The 18,191-nt window shown below is 43.2% G+C and overlaps 1 protein-coding gene and 1 pseudogene across 1 annotated transcript in view; one reads left to right on the forward strand and one right to left on the reverse strand.

Annotated features, from left to right (window-relative positions):
• Chsy1 (chondroitin sulfate synthase 1) overlaps nt 1-18,191 on the reverse strand; it is a 69,901-nt gene that overhangs the window by 38,229 nt on the left and 13,481 nt on the right. The window contains exon 2 of the mRNA XM_021167524.3: nt 15,781-16,276. Coding sequence (XP_021023183.1) covers nt 15,781-16,276 — 496 coding nt within the window. The remainder of the gene's footprint in view (nt 1-15,780; nt 16,277-18,191) is intronic.
• LOC110297322 (ribosome biogenesis protein NSA2 homolog pseudogene) lies at nt 13,846-14,610 on the forward strand (annotated as a pseudogene).

Raw genomic sequence — 18,191 nt, forward strand, 5'->3', positions numbered from 1 at the left:
AGGCAAGAGCATCTTCTAGTGCCTGAAAGTGAGAAAGGCAAAACATGCTCAACTGGAAAAACTCTCAAAGACAAAATTACAGCAATTTATTTCAGTGGAAACTACAGTAGTACCATGATATACATGCACACTCCTGGATGGGGAGAAAGAGTGATGCTCTGCAATAAAGCATGTCAGCTAGGCCTAGTGGCTCATGACTGAACGCAGTGCTTGGGAGGCCAAGGCACAATACCATGCAGTTCAGGACAGCCTGGGCTAGACAGTGAATTCCAGGTCAACCCAAGCTACAAAACAAGAGACCCTGTCAAATATACAAGACAAAACACACTATTACACAGAGGTCTAAAATGTCAGTATCTTGGCCTCAAAGAGGCTGGATAATAAGCCCTGCTTTTCAGGATACAGCGACTCCCTTTTTCCAGGGGCTTGGGAGAAATCAGGAGTGAGGTGACTTTGTAATAAAGAGGCCTGCCACAGCACGAAGCCAAGTCAGGGTTAATGGTGACAATGGAGCTGGCAGCACTCTCTGGACACAAGGTGAGGAAAACAGCTTTCTGTCTCTCTGGTCTCCTCAAACACAGCTAATCCCAGTCTATGAGGAAACCATCAGAAAACTCCCAGGTGAGGAAATGTTACCCAATAGTTGACTGTCAAGGTCATCAAAAACAAGGAAGCCTAAGACACTTTGACAAGCAAGAGAAACCAAAAGAGACACATGAGAAAACAGACGGTACACACACTACAGGTGGACCCTGGGCTCTATGCCAAGGCCAGGAGAGGGAAGACCCCTTTCCACCCCATGTCATAGTGGCACAACTTTGTGATGCCAGCCCTTGGAAGACTGAGGCAACCAGAGTCTTGTGGGGTTGAGGCCAGCTTGGGCTATTTAGGAAATCTGTCTCAAAACAAACAAACAAACAAACAAACCCAAAAAAGCCCTAAATGACTCTGATACATGCTTACCTCTGAGGATACAGTGGCTCTGGTTTTCAATACAGGGCATGGGGAGACCCTGATACAAGATGATGCCGAACCTGCTGGTCTGGGTACTATACTGTAATATCCTCTGCATTAAACAAACCAGGCAGTAAGAAGGGCAGTGCTCACTGTGTCGGGCACTTCACACAACACACTTGTGAGGTCCTGTTATTAGAGATGGTGACCTTAGCAAGAGCAGCCCTTGGCCCATAGCTCCATGATGGGTGATGGAGCCTCTTTGTTTTTGCATTCCTGAAGGCTTCTCTTTTGGATAATATACTACTTCTGCATCTTAAGACTGCCATAACAGCCCATCTGTGATGGTGCATGCCCTTAATCCTAGTACTTGGAGGGTGAGGCAGGTGGATCTCTCTGAGTTCAAGGCTAGTCTGTTCCCCAAAGTGATTGCTAGCCAGACAAGGCTACATAGAGAGAGCCTGACTTTAAAAGACTGCTTTAACACATCACCACAGACTTGCTGGCTTAAAAACAAAACAGAAATACCGAGCTGGGGAGATGATTCAATGAGTAAAATAGTTGCTGAGCAAGCATGAGGACCTGAGCCTGGGTCCCCAGGCAGGCCCCACATAAAAAGCAAGTTGTTTGGGTGTGCTTCTATAACCCCAGTGCTTAGGGGAAGGGGTGGGAGACAGGCAGCTAAATATCTATGGCTTGCAGGTCAGTTTGTCTATATAAATTCAAGAGCTCAGAATTCAGTGAGACCCTGTCAAAAACAAACAAACAAACAAACAATCTAACAAAGGTAGAGAACAACTGAAGAAGCCCCAAAGTCAACCTGTGGCTCTCAGGCATCAGCATGCGAGTATATCACACACAGGAACACTTGCACACAGACACTCAGAGACACAGAGGCAGCGAGATATGGGTCGGGGGAAGATTCTCCCACCTTTCTGAGTGCAAGAAAGGTGGCACTCAGAAATATGTGGTGGGGCCATGCTCTCTCCAGGGGCCTAGTGGCTTGTACCAGCTTCTGATGGCTGCACCATTCCCACAGGGGCTGTTCTCACACAGCCTTCCTGTTTGTGTATCTCAGGTTTCTCTTGTGTAGTGCCCACCCGGACAATCCAAGGCTGTGTCCTCACCACAAGATCCTCAGTGTAATAAAGGAATCTGCAAAAACACCTTTTCAAATGAGGTGACATTTACTAAGACTGGCTATCTCTGGGTGGATGCTATTCAACCACTATACATACTGTAAAGTCAAAATGATATTCAATGGATTTCTCCTAAAAATTACAGAAAAGGACGATATTATCAGCATGAAAAAGACAGACTAGGTTTTTATTGACAGGCTTTTCTATGACTAACACTAAATATCAAACAAGCTGTGCTGTGACATGGAACAGTGTTCCCCTCTCTGAGTTACTGCAATAGCTGATGAGCTCCTGCATCAAGGATCAAGGAGGAGGCAGGGACCCTCGCAGAGCCCTCCCAGATGTGAGCATCACAACTCTTGGAGCAGCTGCTCCAGGATGCAGAGAATGAGCTGAGAAGCTGGGCTGGACGCCGAACAGCACGTGTGTTTTCATGCTGCCACCAACTCCGGAAGCCTATCACAAGAGACTGCTGACTGACAGAGGCCCACAAGGTCTCATCACTAAACATTAGCTTAAATCTGAGCATCTAAAAGTGATCTGCCAAACAAAAGATGGAAGATAAAGATTACCCCTTCATGTAAAACTCTTGGCAACATAACTTTATTGATGGCTGCCAAATGAATACTGGGCAGTTACAATGAGAAAGATTTGAAATACATAGGAAACAACATGATCATTATAAAGAGTAGAACAGTTCAATGTGACTTCTCTGCTAACATCAGTGAGATGGCCCAGTGGATAATGTCCTTGCTGCCAAGGCTAATGATACTAGTTTGATCCTGGGACTAATATAGTGGAGAGAACCAACTCCTGGTAGTTGTCCTCATGTCTACATGTATATTGTAGCATGCACACATACATACAATAACTAACTAGATAAATGTAACTTAAAATTGAAAGAAATAAAAGCTTTACTACAAAGGCTTAACTGAACCAATTTCATTTTTTTTTTTTTTTTTTTTTTTTTTTTTTGGTTTTTCGAGACAGGGTTTCTCTGTGTAGTCGTGGCTGTCCTGGAACTCACTCTGTAGCCCAGGCTGGCCTCGAACTCAGAAATCCGCCTGCCTCTGCCTCCCAAGTGCTGGGATTAAAGGCGTGCGCCACCACGCCCGGCCTCCAATTTCATTTTTGCTGCCTCTGCAATGTCACAGTGACTTCTGCTTTGCTGGTTGGGGAGTTGGGGGGCACCCTCAGGGATTGGGGGTTTGTGGAGGGGAAACCGGGACAGGGATAACATTTGAAATGTAAATAAATACAATTACCAATAGAAGAAAGAAAGGGGAAAAAGTCCTATTGATCCCCTGCCACTGTCACCAAGTGACTTCAGCAATCTTGGTCAGCAAGCCATAGCACATCTGGTACATCCCAAAGGCACAGTCTTTGGTGTACATTCGCTGGTTTGAGATTGGCAATGCTGCACACTCAATGCCTGGGTACCTGCAGGGTACTTGCATCTTTTTTTAAAGGGAATGGATCCTTGGATATGGTGGACACGTACGATGCTGACCACTAGTGTGATGATTGCACTAGAGTGCAATCTTGCCAGGCCTGAGGGCAACTAGGGCACAGACAGCTGGAGATTAGCAGCCAGAGCTGTGTGGTAGGTTTTCCTTACTTAGAATGCCCCCCTCCCAAAGACAGGACCTTAGTGTATTACCTGGCACATCTTGAACTTGTGATTGTCCTGCCTCTTAGTAGCTAGCATAGGTGTATGTCACCATGCCTAACTCATCTGAAATTTGATGTTCAAGTATAACATTTTACATGTTTGTTTATTTCATTTTATGTGTGTTAAGTGTTTCCTTTTATGTTTGTGCACCACACTCAAGCCTGGTGCCCGTGGAGGTCAGGAAAGGGCATTATATTCCCTGGATCTGCAGTTAAAGGTAGATAAAAGCCACTATAATAATGATTTAGTCATATAGTCTTATTTATTTTTTTAAAAACAAGGACTCCTCCCATGCACTGCATCTCCAAAAACTTCCTGCAGGTAGTGGAGGCCTCCCTCTTCTGCCGCCTCATGTCTGCTTATTCTGCGTCTCTTGCTTCCTAGCATTTACACAGAGAAATTGACAGACAAGAACGGCAAGGCTGTACCGCCACAGTGTCCCAGGATCCATGTCCAGGGCAGACATGCACACTATTTTTGCATCATTTAAAAAGCTAAGCATATTTGTATTACTTAGGTATGTTCCTTTCCATAGGCACTGTGCTCTAATTGAACAAGCAGAAATCTGAATTATTAAAATACCCATTATAAAAATCTACCAACAAGCCTTCTACTGCTTTCAATTACATCGGTATAAGTAAAACTAAGCCTTCATCTAGGGAGGGAACACGGGACCTTATTCTTGTCTGGTAAGTGCTCTACCACTGAGCTAAGTCCTCAACCTCCAATTCTTGTGTTTTGGGGGTTTTGTTTATTTTTTTGTTTTTGGCTTAGGAAATAAATGTCCGGCATCAAAGGAATAAATCTGTACAGATTACTTTACCCCTGGGTAGTAGAGTCCAGCAGGGTTGTCTTCCCTGAATCCTGGGGTCAGCAGGGGATTAGCATTCAATTGCTCTGTGAATGCTGAAAGAATCTTGCTACCCAGGAAAAGGGTTGGCTGTAATGGTCCCATTACACATTTTTTTACAGTCATGACATGGCACATTATAATCTTGCTCAATGATAAGCTCTTTATGGAGCTAGAAGTCTGTAGCCTCTAGAACAAAGACCTCTTCTGTCTTCAAGTTCCTAGAAGTCAGTAAGCTACAAATCACATCCTGTATAATATCCACTCAGAGAATCCAGCTCTGTACTGCTTTGCCCAGTTTCCCAGAGCACAGAACAGTCTACAGGACACAACAAAAGCCCTTCATTTTCTGCTGGAAGGCTCTGTGTTCTAACTGTCCCCACCCCACTTTTGCAGTCAGATTCATGTAGCAGTCTAGGCTGTCCTCAAACTTAGTACGTAGCTAAGGATGACCTTAAACTCCACCACTCCTGGCTCTACCTTTTTTAAAATTTGCAATAATTTTAGAGGGACTGGTGAGATGGCTCAGTAAGTTAGGCATTTGCCACCAAGTCTGACTGCCTGAGTTCGGTATGTGGGACACATGGTAGAAGGAGAGAGCCAAGTGCACGGATTATCCTCTGACCTCTACAGACACCATAGCTGGCACACATAGGCACGCAGACACCGAAACGTAATACAAAATGTTCTGAAACCATTTCCAATAACAGAACTGTAAATGCTGAGCCTAGCACCTCCTGCCCTGTTTCCTCCTACTTAACTATGACACAGGAGCTAAAATGAGGAAACTAACATTTGTACACAACTAGCCCTTGAGCAGTGGACTCTGCCACAGCCCACCAGTTTGCTCTTCCATGCCCCTTCCTTTCTCTTCCAACCCAGAGGCCCACATTGAGTAAGTCTTCATGTCTCAAGACCTTGATACTGGAAGACACACTGAGGAATTTCTGTACCTTAGACTCTAGTTTTAGCCTTGCCTGGTGTGGAGTCAGAGATTTAACATAAGAAGGTGAGATGTCTTCTTCACGCTCCATCCCATTGGAGAGAATTTAACAAACATGTTACCCCCTGAGACCCTACTGGTGGATGCTGACTCACAGTAAGTTTCACTTTGCAACTGCTGAAACATGTAACCGGTCCATAAACAAGCTTTAAATTACTTAGCAGCTAGTCTGAAAAACTGAGAGATTCACAGCTGCACTGAGTAAACACTTAGTTTTTTACTTTGTAGTGATCTATGTGTGCAATAGCAGCCCTCAGAAAGCAGAGGTGGAACTGGTAATTTAAGGCCAGCCTGGCTAGTGGAACCAAGAAAGAAAACCAATCCTGTCAAACCTTTGTGTTTGTCATCTCCTGAGACTGCTGTTCACACTGTCACTCAGAGTGACAGTGCTTTCCTTCAACCCCACTCATTTGTATTTGGTCATATAATTCCTGAGTGTTAACATGACTCAGAGAAGAAAGGTATGTAAATAGTATTAACCTTATAAAGCACAGCCCAGAGGGAGCATTTGGCACCCAGTCTGACTTCCCCCACCCCAAATACAGTCTCTACTCACTGGAAAAACCACAGTCAATCTCTCTTTCTGCTGGCCAGGACACGTGGAAAGGGAAATGAACAGTACTAAGTTCTACATGGTTCCAGAACACCACTACCAACTAAGAAATGTTCTCTGAAGCTAAATGAATGACAACTCCTGAAAGTTTAGTGGGCAAAGAACTGTCAGAGAAGGCTGTACTACAGTAGACAGGGAATTTCCACCCACTGAGATACCATGTCTAGGTTTGGAGTGGCAACTGCTCCTTTCAAGTTATTCAAGCAAATTTCACATAAGTCCATTTTTGATAAAATCCAACCTGGTATGAGGTCTACATACAACTCCAGTACTTGAAATATATATACATATACAGCATTCTGATTATATATATATACATATATACATATACAACATTCTGATAAACAAACATTCCTGTTGCACAAGATTGAGACATATCAACTTACAACACTCCTCTAAACCTTAAGCAATTTTACCTTATTTCCCTAATCCCGGCAGCACTGCCTTTGCCACCGTTCACCGTCAAGTTCATTCTTGCCTTTGCTCCATCATTTGCTGTGCTGAAGACACCAGATTAAGTACCAATAAGGATGATTAAATATCAGAACTACAAACTTTAATTTATTGTTCCCTCTTAAAATTGGGAAGATATCATAGTTACTTTGAAGCAACCTAAAAATGTGCTTGCTTAACTTGTACAACCCACTCTGGAAATCAGTCTGGCAGTTCCTCAGAAAATTGGACATAGTACTACCAGAAGATCCAGCAATACCTCTCCTGGGCATATACCCAGAAGATGTTCCAACTAGTAATAAGGATACATGCTCCACTATGTCCATAGCAGCCTTATTTATAATAGCCAGAAGCTGGAAATAACCTTTATCAAAAAAAATGGATACAGAAAATGTGGTACATTTGCATTTACACAATGGAGTACTACTCAGCTATTAAAAACAATGAATTTGTGAAATTCTTAGGCAAATGGATGGATCTGGAGGATATCATCCTGAGTGAGGTAACCCAATCACAAAAGAACTCACTTGATATGCACTCACTGATAAGTGGATATTAGCCCAGAAACTTAGAATACCCAAGATACAATTTGCAAAACACAAGAAAAACAAGAAAAGGAAGACCAAAGCGTGGATACTTCATTCCTCCTTAGAATAGGGAACAAAATACCCATGGAAGGAGTTACATAGACAAAGTTTGGAGCTGAGACAAAAGGATGGACCATCCAGAGACTGCCCAACTTGGGGATCTATCCCACAATCAGCCACCAAACGCAGACACTATTGCATATGCCAGCAAGATTTTGCTGAAAGGACTCTGATAGAGCTGTCTCCTGTGAGGCTTGCCAGTGTCTGGCAAATACAGAACTGGATGCTCACACTTATCTATTGGATGGAACACAGGGCCTCCAATGAAGGAGCTAGAGAAAGCACCCAAGGAGCTGAAGGGGTCTGCAACCCTATAGGTGGAACAACAATATGAACTAACCAGTACCCCCTGAGCTTGTGTCTCTAGCTGCATATGTAGCAGAAGATGGCCTAGTTGGCCATCATTGGGAAGAGAGGCCCCTTGGTCTTGCAAACTTTATATGCCCCAGTACAGGGGAACACCAGGGCCAAGAAGTGGGAGTGGGTGGGGAGGGTACAGGGGACTTTCGGGATAGCATTTAAAATGTAAATGAAGACAATAATAAAAAATTAAAAAAAGAAAAAAAATGTGCTTGCTTAACAATACAATACTATTAGAATATTCTAGAACTCTAATTATCTTTAGAGAAAACAGACTCAGGCTGCCAGAGCCTTTTATACTGCACCTCTAATTCATATTGTTCCTCTAGCTGCTGCTGGGCTCTCCCTTGTTCTCCTGTGCACATCACAGTGTTCTGTCCTGGCTACTGCCAATTTGTCAAGTGGACATTGAAGCTCTTTTCTGTACAAACAGCTCATTCTGATGTTGATAAGAAGTTCTTAGAATTCAGGACTCGCCTTAGCCCTATTATTTCAAAATGACTTTACATGCCACTTTGAATACTTATATACTAAAAGGTAGGCGATACATTCTGCTGGACAAATTAGGATGATAACATCTGCTATCTCAATTTTTTAACTACACAGGAAATACTGTAATTCAAGGTTAAAATAAAGAGAACATGTCTATCCTACCTCCTGTCAGTGTGCTAAAGAAACCTTGTGTCAACTATACATAACAAGCTTAATAGGTAAAATGACAACCTTCCAATAATAAAAGTGACTAAGAAATAAAGACTCGAACACCTTCAGCACAGGCCTATCAGACTCACAAATTACAAAGACATGTGCCAATCCGCCTTTCTCACCAACATAATCCACCTACACATATGTCAGAGATACTATTGAAGGTTTACTCGTACAGCAAAGCAACTATCAGATCTAAGTGCTAGTCCAAAAGAGGGATTCTAATTCAATGTTGTTTCACCAATTACAGTTAAATACCTGTTTATACAAGTCAACATCTACACACGGGGAGTTCCCAGGGAATGAGTTCTGAACGGCTGTTTTGCAATACTCCAGGATACCCTCACCAGCCTCTCATCTCACAGGAATAACTCTTATCCTGCTCTAGTTATGGTAACACACATCATCACAATCCTTGAAACCACCCCACTATGTGGGCAAGTTCTCCCCTTGTTTCATTCTGAAAAAAAAAAAATAAGTAAGTAAATTCAGGTTCCAGAAGTTATGTAACTTGTTACATGAGACCACACAGCTAAAATGCGAAGCACTGTGATTCAAGCCCAGGCATATTTGTGACCAAAGTCCTCACCAGCCCAACCTTGCCATGTCTCAACCTCTGTGCCACCCCCGCCTCTCCATCCACCACTTCTCATGCTAATCATGTTGCTGTCTTAAGACCACACACCTTGCTCTCCGTTTCTTTGTACTCCAGCCTATTTCTTCTAGAGTATGAGAGAGTAGGGTTGTCTTCGTTTACTTTTCTACTGCTGTGATGAAACCTCACCACCAAGGCAAGTTCTAAAAGAAGCACTTAACTGGGGCTACAGTTCCAGAGGGCTAGAGTCCATGATGGCAGAGCAAAGACATGGCAGAAGGAATAGCAGGGAGATTACATCTTGATCTTCAAGTTCCTTCGAGGCAGAGAGTCTTGAAATCTCCAAGCCTGTCCCCAGTGACAGACCTCCTTCAACAAGGCCACACCCCAATCCTTCCCCAACAGTTCTGTGACTGGAGAGGGAACAAGCAGTTAAATGTGAGCCTGTTAAGGCCATTCTCATGACAACCACTACAAGGGCTATGCTTTCTTTATTTCTATGATCTAAATAATAACAGGGATGTTTTCAGTACCAGTGTCACCAGAAGTATGTGCTGCTATGAAAGAGGTATGAATTTTATTCTTGTAATGAACATGTAATAAGTTTTTCCAATTTGTTTGACTTCTTAAAGTATAAAGAGATATTCAGAATAATGTATCTAAGTGAGAAGACACGTTAAGCTATGAACTGGGCATCCAATAAAAGGATGCTTTTACATGGTATCAATGAAACAGAAGAGTAAACAAATCAAAACCATGTCCTCCATAAAAGTACAAAGAGCACTGGTGAGAATGCCTAGAAGCAGCATTGTCAGGACTCTGAATCTTAACGAAGTAATCCAGAGAACACTGTACAAGAGAAACAGAAAAACCATACAAACAGTGGGCTATATGGTCTTGGAACTTACCCTACATCCAACTCATTTTCCAGATCTACTCTAGCCTTGTCTCTGACCACAGTCAAAAGTCCTTTGAGAGGTGAGACAGAGGCATGGATTTCCTTCAGAACTGCACTCCAAGACTAAAGTGGTTAAGAGCATTTACTGGTCTTGTAGAGGATTGGACTTCAGTTCCTTGTACCCACACTGAGTGGCTCACAACTGCCTATAACCCCAGTTCTTGGTGGATCCAATACCCTGTGCTGGCGTCTATGGGAACCTGCATTTGCAGGTCTAGTCAGGGCAGTGCTGGAGAGCTTGCCCTGGTAGTGTGGATGCAGGAAAGCTGGTGGAGCTGACTTACTCAGCTACCATCTAGGTCCCTGATCCAGGGCTTGGAGTTGGCTCACCCTAACATGTACCCATCTAAGAACGTGTGAAGGGGAGGTCTTGCAGATCCAAAGTTGCAGGATCTCCACCACACACAGCAACCACAGGATCTGAGAGGAGTCCCGGTAAAGACCCAGCATTGATAGTGTAGCAGCATACCAGACCAATGACTCACTGCAACGGACATCTGCAAGTAAAGATGTTTAGGCAAAAGAGTATACTGTGTGACACACGGTAACACACTACAGCTTACATGGAGAGATGTTTTCAGGGTTTTTTTTTTTTTTTTTTGGTGGGGGGAGCTTGCAAGGGTGGAGAGAGGATACAAAGGGACAGGGAGATGAGTGGGTGCAAACTGATTCACAAAGATTCAATAAAGAGTTTAAAGGGGGGCAGCTGACTGGCACTGGTGGCATATGCCTTTAATCATAGCACTTGGGAGACAGACCTCAGAGTCTCTGCGTTCAAGGCCAGTCTGTTTATATAGCTCTAGGACAGCTAGGGTTACATGAAAAAAAAAAAAAAATCAAACCAACCAACCAAACAAACAAAAAAACCAAACACACACAAAATCACTTTTCCAATGCTTCAACACCATGTCTCACAAACCCTTGAGTAATTTGAGGTAACAGCTTTTACTCTATGTGAAAGGCACCAGTTCTAACCAGAATTTAAGCTTCTGTGAAACTAAAATCATTTTAAAACATATGCTTAAAGGCATTTATTAATTAGTCCCAGCAATAATCAAAAAATAAGCTTAGAAATAAATCTGAGTTTTGGCTTTGACAACTATTCCTCATGAGTCATTTTAATTACACAGCTATTACCTGAGGAATTATTTCTACTTCAAGGCAAGTTTTTAAAAATTACTCCTCTGGCTAGGCTTATAATAGAGCAAAATAAATATCCTCCAAGACTCAAAGCTTAACATAATTATCTTACAGGAAGTTTAAGGATTAATCCTGCCTGACTGTAGAACATGGAATTTCTTAGCAATGGGGGATGGGTGCAGGTATCAGGCAGGCTGATCCAATGGTAAATGGCCCTTGTATGTATTTCTTAAAATAAGAATGAAGAAGGGAAATGTTTCAAACAAGCAGAAAAATGCAGGATAAAATCTGTGTGACCCAAAGAAGGAACAATTTCTTAAAATACTAAGAAGTCACTAAGAGCTTTGGCTGCTTGCTCTTCCAGATGACACAGGTTCAGTTCCTGCCCCCAGATGGCAGCTCCTTCTCTAGGGGACCCAACCCTCCTCTCTGGCCTCCATGGGCAATGGACATGCACACTATGTCCACACATATTATACACACACAGCCATAAATGAAGGTAAACACCCATCACATTAATAAAAATAAATAAATAAAAAGCACAAACCAGCAAAGAAAGGTTATGCTAGAGTTAGGCTCACAACTGGTCAATTTTTAAAAATTCTATAATTCAGTGAAGGCAAAAAGGCAAAGCACACAGTCCAGAAGATACTGTGTTGAGAACAAAGCACTTGAACAAAACTCTAAGACCAACATCTGAAACATGGGCCAAACATGTCAGACAACTCACAGAAAAGAGAACTCTCAGCAAAGCTGCAGGGAGGAACCTCTGGCACAAGCAAGGGAGGGCCAGCCAGGAAAAGCTAGGAAAATCAGTGTCATCATAAGGCATTTAAAGAACTGCAAAGCAGTAGGGACATTCCTGCCTGCCTGCCCTACATTCCTGGGGAGAGCCGCCTGTGGCTGCTGTTAGGCTCCCTAGGCAGAGGGGAAAACACCACAGAGAGGTGCTTGTTTATCCAATCATCTGAACCAATAAGACTATTTACAAACGTGTGAGTGTCCACAATACCAATCACAGGTATTCTGACCATATCAGATTACTTCATGATGAATAAGACATCACCCCTCAGTCTTTCACATCCTAGAGCTCTAGGCCCCACTATACACCTACAATTTGGCACTCTCGCTAAATCAAAGTTCTTGCTCTAGCTACCTCAAGATACTGACTCTATTCAGTAGCACCTATAAGACATTAATGACTACATCAAGACACAATTATTTTTTTAATTCTCAAGAAAAGCCCTGAGCTGTGTGGGAATGGTAGTCAATGCCTGCATTCTGAGAGTTCCAGGCCAGCATACACCACAGATTGAGACCCTGACCTCTACCCACACATAAAAGTGTTGGGCATGGTGGTTTACACATGTAACGCCTGCACTGTGGGGGCAGTGCAGAAGGAGGAGCATTTTTAGGCCAAGCTCACGACATCAGCCTCAGCAACCAAGGAGACCCTGTCTCAAAACAACAAACTAAAAGCAAGCTTGTCCTCTAGAATGCCAGCAAGACAAAGCATTCCAACACATACAAAGCGTTATGTATTTTCACCACAAAGAAGTATGTTATGGTCATAACTCTTTAATTAAGGATGGGGAAATGCAGAAACGCTGCTAGCTGTAATCTACTTAACACAGCATGAAATCCTGAAACGGCTTCTGTGCTGGTTTAATAAGAATGGCCCCAAATATAGCTGTCTCTTGTGAGACGATGCCGGGGCCTAGCAAACACAGGAGTGGATGTTCACAGTCAGCTATTGGATGTATCACAGGGCTCCCAATGGAGAAGCTAGAGAAAGTACCCAAGGAGCTAAAGGGATCTGCAACCCTATTGTTGGAACAACATGATGTACTAACCGGAACCCTGGAGCTCTTGTCTCTAGCTGCATATGTATAGAAAGATGGCCTAGTCGGCCATCAATGGAAAGAGAGGCCCATTGGACTTGCAAACTTTATATGCCCCAATATAGGGGAATGCCAGGGCCAAAAGAATGGGAATGGGTGGGTAGGGAAGTGGGGGGGCGCTATGGGGGACTTTTGGGATAGTATTGGAAATGTAATTGAGGAAATTATGTAATAAAAATATTAAAAAAAAAAAAAACAAAAAAAACAAAAAAAACAAAAAAAACAAAAAAAAAAAAAAAAAAAAAAAAGAATGGCCCCCTATAGGCCAAGTTTGATCGCTTGGTTGCTAGTTAATGCAGCTATTTGGGAAAGACTAGAAAATGTGGCCTTGTTGGAGGAGAAATGGCACTGGGGGTCAGCTATGAGGTTTCAAAAGACCATGACAGGCCCAGTTTTTCTCTGTCTGCACATTGCCTGTGCAGGATGCTCTCAGCTACTGCTCCAGAACCATGTCTGTGTGTTCCCAGCCTTTTGTCCATGAATTCACCCTCTGAAACTGTCATCAAGTGCCCCATTAAATGCTTTCTGTTATAAACTGCCTTGGTCATGGTATCTCTTCACAAAAATAGAAAAATAACTTAGACAGCTTTCTTCACTGCAAAATTTCATGACAAAAGAGATCTCCCCTGGCCTAGTGAACAACCACCAGATAATGGAGGCAGGCAGAGACAGCAAGGCTCATGGAGATTAAAGGGCTCCCTCAGATCATACTTAGAATTTAAAATGCACCTTTGTTAACTTAGAATTTAAAAATTACATGAAGGGAATGAAGCAGGCTCGTGGACCACTGACACCAGAAATTAAGAGATTTTTGGAACCCGGGCGGTCACGGATGGCTGCTCCGAAGCTGTCATCATGCCACAAAATGAACATATTGAATTGCACGGCAAACGATATGGATACCGTTTGGACTACCATGAGAAAGATAGAAGGTTGGGAGGCCCATGAGTGTTCAAAGAAGACTGGCCTGAAGGCTGAACTCTACCATAAATACCATGCTGAGAAAATACAAATGAAAAAGACTATTAAGATGCAGGAAAAGAGAAACACCAAGCAGGAGGATGGTGAGAAGACTCCACAGGGAGCAGTCCCTGCCTATCTGCTGGACAGAGAGGGGTAGTAGAGAGCAAAAGTACTTTCCAACATGATTAAGCAGAAACGGAAAGAAAAGGCGGGAAAATGGGAGGTCCCTGTACCCAAAGTATTGGAAGTTATTTGAACAGGAAAAAGAAAACAGAAGGCATGCAAGAGAATGCTTTGTTGGTGATGGTTTGACAAGAAAACCACCTAAATATGAAAGGTTCATTAGGCCAATGGGTCTATGTTTCAAAAGAGCCCATGTCACACACCCTGAGCTGAAAGCTACCTTTTGCCTGCCTATTCTCGGTGTGAAAAAGAATCCATCATCCCCATTATATACAAAGCTGGGTGTGATCACCAAAGGCCCAGTTACTGAAGTGAACGTGAGCAAGTTGGGCTTGTGACACGAGGAGGCAGGTAATTTGGGGAAAGTCTGCCCAAGTTACCAACCATCCTAAGAACGATGGGGTTCATAACTGCAGCCTTGCTGGTTTGACAGTGACGTCACACAGGTCATTCCACTCACTACCTCACTACTGAAGACTGTCAAGAAAACATGACCACTGGGAGCTCTCTGAACTACCGAGCAGACTTACCCCATGTGCAGTCATCAAGTAGTTATTAGATTGTAAAGGAAAATAAAACACTGCCCAATTTAAAAACAAATTGCATGAAGACCCACTCCTGTACACTTAAAACTGATGTTTCCCTAAAAATTTAAGCAGAAGAAACAAAGTAATTGTAAGATATTTAAAAGCAAGCTGTAGTTCAGGGGAGGCAAGCAAGGGCAAGAGCATGCTTCTTCCTTTAAGACAGAGCCAAGGGCTCACGCAGGAGGGCAAGCTCTTGCTTTGGGCAAAGGGCCTAGCAGTTCCTCTGCTCTTCACAACCACAAATAGCTGACTAAACTAAACACAACAATCCATTTCATGCTACCATTATTTAATCCTGAAATTACAGGCAAGAGGCACACATGTGCCAATAGAACAGAAAAGCCCCAAATGAACTCATGCTCTCTTATTAAAGAGCAAGCAGACTTCCTTAAAGCTTTCCTGTGTTCACTCAGACCTGCCTGCTACCTAGTGTGAAAGGGACAACTATATCATAGACTTACAAGTCAAAAGTCAAGGTTTCTAACAATCATTTCTCTTTAGTGCTAGAGATGCCCTGGGGATGCTAAGCACACGCCATACCACTAGGTGCTGCAACCCTAGCTCCCGAACACAGCTCCTGGCTTTTTCTCATCACTGACCATTTTATAAGTTCAAAACACGTAAGTTTCTGATCTGTGTAGGTCATCTTGACCAGATGAAAGTGGGAGCCTTTGGGAGATGGAAAACAAGGAAGTAGCCTATGCTCTTGCAGAGGTCCTGTGGAATCAACAGAAATCAGATGATTCTGGGTTTCACGGGAAAAGGTCACAGTGACCATCAGTAAACCCTATGTTTCCTTCAAGCCCCAAGTGCTGTTATTTATTTTAAAAGACATCAGAAGTCCAGAGGCATACTCTAAAGGCCCAGGAGTCTAAAAGGTCAGGGGGAATCTGGATAATGAGAATTCTAAAAATGAAAAACTAAGGCTAAAACATGTACCAATAACTTATACCAGTGCTAACCCTGAAGAGGCTGGTATTGCTAGTTTCCTATGATTAACTCAGAGCTCAAAAGGCAAAATTGATAGTTTTTCCCACATAAAGAATTCTGCTCTTACCTCATATGACCAGACACACTGCACGCCTGCGAATCTCCGGACACATCTTCCCACCTCTACATCCTCATGGGTGGTGTACATTTCCCGGAGACACTTGCCAATGTGTGGTGCCATTCTCCGAAGCACTTCCCGGCTCAGAATCACACCAGGTCCGCCCATGCAGAAGTTCTCTCCAGGCTCAAGGGCCAGCTTCCCCATTTCTTCTGTGGTGCCCAGTCCTGTCTGCCCGAGGAAGAGGGGCTCGCTGCTATTCAAACTCCTCAGGAAACTCTCCAGGCGATCTCCCTTGATGTAAACGTCATCGTCTGCCCTCATAAACCACTCGTACTTGTCCAGGTAGTGATCGTGCATGTACTTGAGCATCATGAAAGACTTCTTCTGGGGTGGGTAGGAGTCATCCACACCCCGCAGGGGCACTATTGGAATGGGTATAGATGTATCTGAACCCTCACTAGAGAAGAATTCCACCTTCCCAGGAATTGTCTTGGACCATGTTCTGTAATGAAAATAAATACAGATTAGAGAACAATTATTTTCAGAAATGCATGTATCTGCTTATTTTGAATCATTATGTGACTGCTTAAATTTGGTCTGCTTGCCTCCTTTAATGGAGACTCCACTAACTCCAGATTAATTTTCATAAGAACCCAACTGAAGGGAGGGTAAGATATCCTTAAGTTCTACTTACAGCTGAAAACCAAACTGACTCAGCAAGATCTAGGTAGTCAACTTTTGGATTTCATCAACTCCTACTGACAAGCCCTCAGCTCTGTAAGATGGCTACGCAGGTGAAGGAACAAACTGCCAAGCCTCATCACCAAACTGAGTTTGGTCCCCAGAGGACACGTGGTTGAAATTGAGAACTGACTCCTCCAAGCACTTCTGCATCTGCACCAGGGCATGCACACGCCCACACACTCCCACAAAGTAAATAAAATGTAAAAAAGAAATAAATGACAAGATCAAATTTTCCAGTCAACAAAGCCTGTTGCAAAGTTCCTGGAGCAACAAGCAAGAGAGCTGCAATGGTGAAGCAAAACACAGCTGGGAGTCATGAGCTGTCAGAGACAGACATTGTCGGGATGGCCACGTGTGGATGCTCTCAGAAGGAGCACACAGGCAAAGGAGGTCCTGAACAAGGATGCTTCCCTAAGGCAGGGTAAGTGCCCAGGATGCTACAGCCAAAGCAGGGCGCACAGCACGGCAAAGTGCTACTGGAGAGACAGGAAAACTCAGCAGAACTAGAGTCAGAGCCAAGCAGAGTCATCTTCTATGCTATGCCATGGGAGGTACCAAAGTGATCACAGTAGGAGAAAAGGCAGGCGTACTCCGAAATTCCCAGTCAGTGAATTGAACTGAATTGAAATAAGCCCTAGGTAAAGGTCTGAGGTATAAAAGGAGCTGGTTCAAGCCAAACAGAGGAAAGATCAGTGACCAACTAAATGGAAACAAAGTATCCAGTTGAGAACAACTAATTTAAAGCCATCATAATGTCCTTTCCTTTGCTTCAGGCTACTGCTAAGAACTTAAGTAATTTAGCTACAATCATTCATTTATATGGATTACTTCCAATATAAAAATGACAACAAATAAAATACAGGCTGAATATCCTTTAAGTATTTTTACATTTTAGAAAATGTGGATATACCAGTCAAGTGCCCCAATCCAAAAATCCAAATGCTCTGAACCTGTCTGTCACTGGTAGAACTGAACACTGCGCTCAAAAAGTCTCCTATTTCAGAGCACTTTAATTCCCACATTAGGGGGCTAGAGTGTTGGCTCAGCGGTTAAGAGCACAGATTGCTCTTCTGAAGGTCCTGAGTTCAAATCCCAGCAACCACATGATGGCTCACAACCATCCGTAATGAGATCTGATGCCCTCTTCTGGTGTGTCTGAAGACAGTTGCAGTGTGTACTTACATATAATAAACCTTTAATTCCCACATTAGAGATGCTCAATTTGTAGTAAATTTAATATTAAGAAAATCAAGGCCCAACATGGTGGTGCACACCTTTAATCCCAGTACTACGGAGGCAGAAGCAGGTAGATCTTTGAGTGCTAGGTCAGTCAAGGCTACATAGTGAGACCCAGCCAAATGTGGGCAGGAAGAAGAAAATAAAGTCATGAATTGTAGATACAGGCTAATGGTAGAGTGCAAGGTCAGAGGTTCAATTCCCAGTCTTACTGTCTCTGTCTGTCCCCTACCCATGCACCATACACTGCCCCATACACACAGGTTCCAAGTGACAGTCATTCATACATTTTAATTTACTTACCAGTACAACTGTATTTCTACAGTGAAAATATAACTTGGACCAGCCAAATCTACAAAAATCTTTAATGGAGAGGTCTAGGAGAAAAGTATCTTTAAAGGTATTCTAAGGCAGGTATAGTGTACAGGTAGGTGTGT

This window comes from Mus caroli, unplaced genomic scaffold (assembly GCF_978045245.1).
Source record: "Mus caroli unplaced genomic scaffold, Mus_caroli_1 scaffold_8, whole genome shotgun sequence".
Taxonomy (NCBI): Eukaryota; Metazoa; Chordata; class Mammalia; order Rodentia; family Muridae; genus Mus; species Mus caroli.